We start from the raw sequence: 6,244 nt of genomic DNA on the forward strand, positions 1-6,244 counted from the left end.
CTAACTCCACATATACTTAATACATTTTAATTTTAAATGGAAGAAAATCTCATTCCACGAAAGTCTTTCTCTCTCTCCCCGTTAACTCTCGCTCTTCATAACCCTAAATTAACCTTAAATTAACCAAATTTTCACACAAATCGAAGGACAAATTTGGGGGTTTTCCTCAGATCTTCCTGGTGTAGATCTTCCTGGTGTAAGTGTTCTTATGATTTGTATTTGTTAAATTTTGTTGAATTTTAGCATATTGTAGTTTTTAGGATTTTGAAATCACTGTTACGCCTATGATTTTGGGAATATTCCGTCTCCTTACTTAACATGCATTAAAGGTTGTATCTTTTAGCTTATTGATGTGTACTTTGGGTATATTCCGTGGCCATTCCGTTAAGTAACTTTGAATTTTTACCCTTTGTCACAGGTGACGTAATAAATGGAGATAATTTTCACAAAATTGCACCATGGGGGATCCTTTTCCAATACGAGTGTCCCTACATATATTGCAAGTTGTGTGCCAGAGGTAAGGTACATTGACAAGGACCACTTTTCCATACTAGAATTGTTATTTTATACTAAAGAATTACGGTATGAAGCTGTTAGGGGGTTTTATTATCAAGATGTAGTAACTAATCAGTTCAAGTTGGTTAAAAGTGACAGACATCTCTATGAATTAGTTAAAGATTTAAAACATGAGGACTCTATTGATTTTTATGTCTATCATATTTTAGATGAACCAATTCTTGACCCTGATGGTCCTAATGGTTTTTTTACCTGGACCTGATATTATTTAGTGTGCAGACCTAGAAAGAGAAAGTGTTGGTGTTGGTGATAATGCTAACATAGAGAAGGAATCTGTTGGAGTAGAGGAAGAGAGAAAGGCTGATGTAGAAGATGTTGGTGTACAAAGAGGTGATGAGGCTGATGTAGAAGATGTTGGTATACAAGGAGGTGATGAGGCTGATGTAGAAGATATTGGTGTACAAGGGGGTGATGAGAATAATGTAGAAGATATCCATGTAGAATATATTAACCTAGAAGATTTTGGTGTAGAAGGAGGTGATGAGGCTGATGTAGAAGACATTAATGTAGAAGATGTTAATAGGCTAGCAAGTGAGTTATCAGATTATTTGAGTAGTGATTCAGATCTTGGAGATATTTCTTCCGAAGATGGCTCAGATATTGATGAGGATTTAAGGGCTTTTAGATAAGAAAGAAGGGAAAAAAAGCCATCAACAAAGAAAGAAACAAAAAAGCAAAAAAAAAAGTTGTTGAAACTGAAGTAGTACCTGTGGGAGTTGTTGGTTGTGTAGATAGAGGCTTTGGGGATATTGGTAAAAGTAAGGCTATCAAATATTCTAGAAAGTTGAGTGGAGATGAGGAATATATTGATAGTTCTGATTGTTGGAGTGAAGATAGTGAAGAGATAGATGTAGATGCTGTTAAAGGAGTAGATCTACCTAGAAGAAGGAGAAGCAAGAAAACTAGGTATGATGAAAATTGTGAGTTTTCTGTGTTTGAGCTTGGAATAATTTTTGTGGGTGCAAATCAGTTTAGAAAAGCTGTTGCAGATTATGCTGTAGAGTATAGAAGGCAAGTGAAGTTAAAACCTAATGAAAAACATAGAATAAGGGTGAAATGCATTGCAGCTAATTGCAACTGGTTGCTATTTGCTTCTACTAATAGGGATTCAGGTGATTTTATTGTTAAGAACTATAACCCTATTCACAAATGTATACCTCTAAACAAGAACAAGATATGTGATTCAAAGCTGGTTGCTAGAAAGTTCAAGGACAGAATAGTTTCTCAATTATACATTAGGATTTGGGAAATTCAGGATTTAGTAAGAGAGGTGTTGGGTCTTTATGTAGGTAAAACTATTTGTTATAGGGCTAAACAGATTGTTATAAGGGCGAATATGAGAGATTGGAAGCTAGAATTTGCCAGATTATGTGACTATACAGATATGATCAAGACAACAAATCCTGGAAGTTCTTGTTGGATAAAAATTGACAAAGAAACTGAATCAGGAAAGAACCTCTTTGTATATTTCTATGTGTGCTTTCATGCCTTCAAGCAAGGATGGTTAGATGGATGTAGAAAAATTATTGGTTTTGATGGATGCTTTCTCAAAGGAGCTTGTAAGGGTGAGTTGTTGGTTGCTGTGGGGAAAAATGGCAACAACCAAATATATCCTATTGTATGGGCAGTTGTGGATACTGAAACAAAACATAGCTGGGACTGGTTCTTAAGGTATCTAATTGCAGATCTAAATCTGAGAACTGGTGAAGGCTTTACTGTAATATCAGACCAACAAAAGGTACCACCACTTAATTATTTTTCTCATTACTTGACTTTATTTTCCAATAATATTTCTGTTTTAATAATACTTAATACTTATTACAGGGTCTTGTTCCTGTTTTGATGTATTTGCTACCAAATGCTGAGAGAAGAATATGTGCTAGACATATTTGGAGCAATTGGCATGTGCACTGGAGAGGAGAAGAGAGAAGAAAATAGTTTTGGAGATGTGCAAAAGCAAGCTTTGAAGTAAAGTTTAGAGAGGAGATGCAAGCAATGTCAAGGCTAGGTAAGAAAGAAATAACTGAGGACATGTTGATTAATCCTCTTACTTCTTGGTGTAGGGCATATTTCAAAACACATTCCAAATGTGATATTGTAGAAAATAACATGTGTGAGACTTTCAATTCTTGAATCTTAGCTGCTAGACATAAGTCCATAATCACAATGTTAGAGGATATCAGACATCAACTGATGAATAGATATGTAGATATGATTAAATTTGCAGAAACATGAATTTCAGACATTGCACCTATGACAAGAACTATTTTAGAAGCTAACAAGGAATATTCAAATAAGTGTAGAGTTCTATGGAATAGAGTTAATGGTTTTTAAATTGAGGATGGGGGTTACACATTTGTTGTTCACTTGGACAAGAAGTATTATGATTGTAGGTTATGGATGTTAAGAGGTATTCCTTGTCCTCATGCCATTTGTTCTTATTATTACTTGAATGTAGATCCTGATCAGCATGTAGAGCACTGGTATAAGAAATAAACCTTTCTTAAGTCTTATAGCCATTTCATTCAACCAATTACCAATATGAAAATGTGGCCGAAAATAAAAAACCCATCAATTGAACCTCCAAAACCAAGAAAGATGCCAGGCAGATCTGGCAAGAACAGAAGAAAGAAGAAAGATGAGCCAAAAAAGTGTGACAAACTCTCAAAAAAAGGTGTCAAGATCACTTGTTCAAGGTGCAAGCAAGTTGGCCATAACAAGACTGTGTGTGCCAAAATGGTAAGCCTTAAATGAATTTCATAATAGTTTGTAAATTTAACATATTTCTTAGCTTTTTATATTTCTGTTTGTATGTTAGAATGGAATGGGGAGCAGTAATAGTAGTCAACCTAGCTGTCAGCCTGAAGCTTCATGGAATTGACCACCACCACAATCAAGTTCTATTTGTGATGACACTAGTGCAATGGCAAGACATACCTACACTCAAAGTCAGACAAGAGTAAGTTATATATGTTCTGCTGCCTTAATAATTTTGTCCTGCTTAATATTATTATTTTTTGTCCTGCTTAATATTATTATTGAAAAATGTTAAAAATATTGTGTTGCATTTATTCACAGTCAAGCTCCACTTTTCATACATATTCAACTACACAATCCAGTCAATCAGGATCTATTTGTGCTGACACAGCTGCTGTGCCAAGAGCACCTCAAAGGAGGTGTCAAGTGTGGCTGGTAGAGGTCAAGGTGTTGCTGGTAGAGGTAAAGGTGCTACTGGTAGAGGTAAAGGTTATTCTAGTAGGGATGGTGGTTCTGGTACTAGTCAATTTGGTGCTGATAGGGGAGGTGAAAGAGGAATTGGTAGAGGTCAAGGTGCTGCTGGTATAGGTAAAGGTTGTTCTGGTAGGGATGGTGGTTCTGTAATGGTCAATTTGGTGGTGATAGGGGGGGTGAAGGAGGAATTGGTAGAGGTCAAGAAGGGAGTGGTAGGGATTGCCAAGAAAAATAGCCAATGCAAGAGGGACCCCATTTGAAAGTGGAAGAAATGTTTCTTTCAGTCAAGTACCACCCTTGCCGACCAACAAGAGGTCATACAATGCTACCTCATTTGCTGCTGCTACTGGATACAAAAGGCCTGCAACTGGTTTTGGTGTTTACTCTGATCCAGCAACTGGAACCCACGTGTACAATGTATTTATTTTTGTCTCATTATTTACCTATAATAATGTTTGCCCTAATATTTTCATTCAAGTTTTTAATGTTCACTGTCTTACAATTTTGTCTAATTTTGCAGTCAGGTACATCAAGTGAGAGGGTCCTTTATGGAGGTATAAATTTAAGGAGTGCTTCACCAACCAATATAGATATTGGTTTTAAACCTAGTGTCCTAAAGTGGAATGGAAAAGATGCAGTCACCAGCACACAATTGCAACAAATGAAAGCAAATAAGAAAAAAAATGGAAGCAGCCAAGTCTTCTTCATCAATTGGATCTTCAAAGAAGCAGTTCATTTAGAAATGATTTGCACTGTAATGAGGGATAATGTCTTTGAACAAATTGTGTTACTAGTTTTTGAATAACTTTTTCTTAGGCAGGAATTAATGATTTTAGTGTATGCTGCAGTAGAACTATTCTGCTCAATGTTGAGCCTTCTTTGAACACCTTTAATCATATATGCAGTTTTTAGCTCAATCTTGAGTTGTGTTAATATGATATCCAGCTGCTTGCACTTGTAATATAATTCATTTTTATCATAACCTTCAGTAGTTACAAATAGGTTGTATGGTAATACCTTCAGTAGCTACACAAGTAGACACAAAGTAGCCAATTGACAATGGAATAGTCATACAAAAATATGTCAATTCATTCAAACAACTGCGACAAACAAACCAAACAACTACTACAAACTAGGCCAACTACAAACTGAACAAACAACTACTACAAACTACTACTACTACAAACTAACGAAATAACTACTACAAACTAACTGTTACAATATCCAATTGCCTATTTAATGGGCAAACTTAACTACTACACCTTACACCATATTAAAGAACCACTTTACAGTTAGAATAATGAGAAGAAGTAGAACAAGTCTATTTAATTTGAGCTTAGCACATTCCCTTTCAAGTTTAACTTTTTTGAGTTTTTGCCTCAATGCAATCAACTTTCCTTCACTATCTTTCAATTTCTCACACAAAGTGTCCCTCTCTTGTTCAACGTCTTTGAGCTTTTGCTTCAATCGATCACACGAATTTTCACCATCTTTGCACCTAATCATTAAGCTCGATTCTACCTCAGGATATTGATGCACAGATATTGAAGGTTTTGGATCAATCCATCTAAAGTACCCACATCCACAATTTTCCTAAAATGAAATAACAATAGAATAATAAAAAAAATACCAAAAAAATAATAATTAAAATCTGTGAAAATGATACAAACCTTTGGAACTTTACATCCAAAAAATCTACGACCCGGATTTGAAGGAGTCCTTGAAGTTCTTAAAGGAAAAAATTCGGAACAGTAACACAAATCGGGAACATCAATATGGACGGAATTTTTCGACATTCTCATCGAAAATGAGAGAAAAAAATGATTTAAGAGAAATTGGGAGATAACTTTGATAGTGAGATGAGAGAAGTTGATGAGAACTCATCTATGGAGGAGAGAATGTAAAAAGAAGAAGAGTAAATTTAGGTTAAAAAAGGGAAAATTGAAGGGAATGACAAAAGTAACGTTATTTAACGTTAACTTTTGCCACATGGACAATTTTTTTAGTTTTCACGCGCCTCAGGCGGTTGCACAGTACGCGCAATGCCATTTGGGCAAAAAATGCCCAATAGGAATAAAATTGGGTAGTTTAGGGGTTTGATAGGTACAAGCCTTAGTTTAGGAGCCTAAGTGAATTTTAGAGACAAGTTTGAGGGGCTATTGATGGGTTTGACCTATATTTTTTCCCCAAAGATTTCACAATCAAGTACTTTATATGATGATGTAATCCATTGCAGTCAGTGCAGCAGCATAAAGGACATATTGGTACTCAAGCCACACCAATCTCTTTACCACAAACCTCTCAAGTTCCTAATATGTCACAACTTCCTCGCCATTCTGCTGCACCATTGCCATCTCATCTTCAACAACAGATGCATCCAGCATTCCCCAAGCTGGAGCAACGAAACAAAAAGCAGAGAGAGATTGAGAGCAGAAAA

The 6,244-nt window shown here is 35.7% G+C and overlaps 2 protein-coding genes across 2 annotated transcripts; one reads left to right on the top strand and one right to left on the bottom strand.

Moving 5' to 3' along the window:
- Nucleotides 1–430: 430 nt before the first annotated feature.
- On the top strand, nucleotides 431–2,514 carry LOC124899555. Its single transcript, XM_047414461.1, has 4 exons — nucleotides 431–517; nucleotides 789–1,107; nucleotides 1,308–2,314; nucleotides 2,401–2,514. Exons 1-4 carry the CDS (start codon nucleotides 431–433, stop codon nucleotides 2,512–2,514), a joined length of 1,527 nt encoding a protein of 508 aa, XP_047270417.1.
- A 2,556-nt stretch (nucleotides 2,515–5,070) lies between these two features.
- LOC124899556 (uncharacterized protein At4g04775-like) lies at nucleotides 5,071–5,603 on the bottom strand. Its single transcript, XM_047414462.1, has 2 exons — nucleotides 5,478–5,603; nucleotides 5,071–5,400 (listed from the first exon to the last, which is right to left on the bottom strand). The coding sequence occupies exons 1-2, from the start codon at nucleotides 5,601–5,603 to the stop codon at nucleotides 5,071–5,073; spliced, it is 456 nt and encodes a 151-aa protein (XP_047270418.1).
- Between the last annotated feature and the right edge of the window lie 641 nt (nucleotides 5,604–6,244).

Source organism: Capsicum annuum, chromosome 6 (genome assembly GCF_002878395.1).
Source record: "Capsicum annuum cultivar UCD-10X-F1 chromosome 6, UCD10Xv1.1, whole genome shotgun sequence".
NCBI classification, from domain to species: Eukaryota; Viridiplantae; Streptophyta; class Magnoliopsida; order Solanales; family Solanaceae; genus Capsicum; species Capsicum annuum.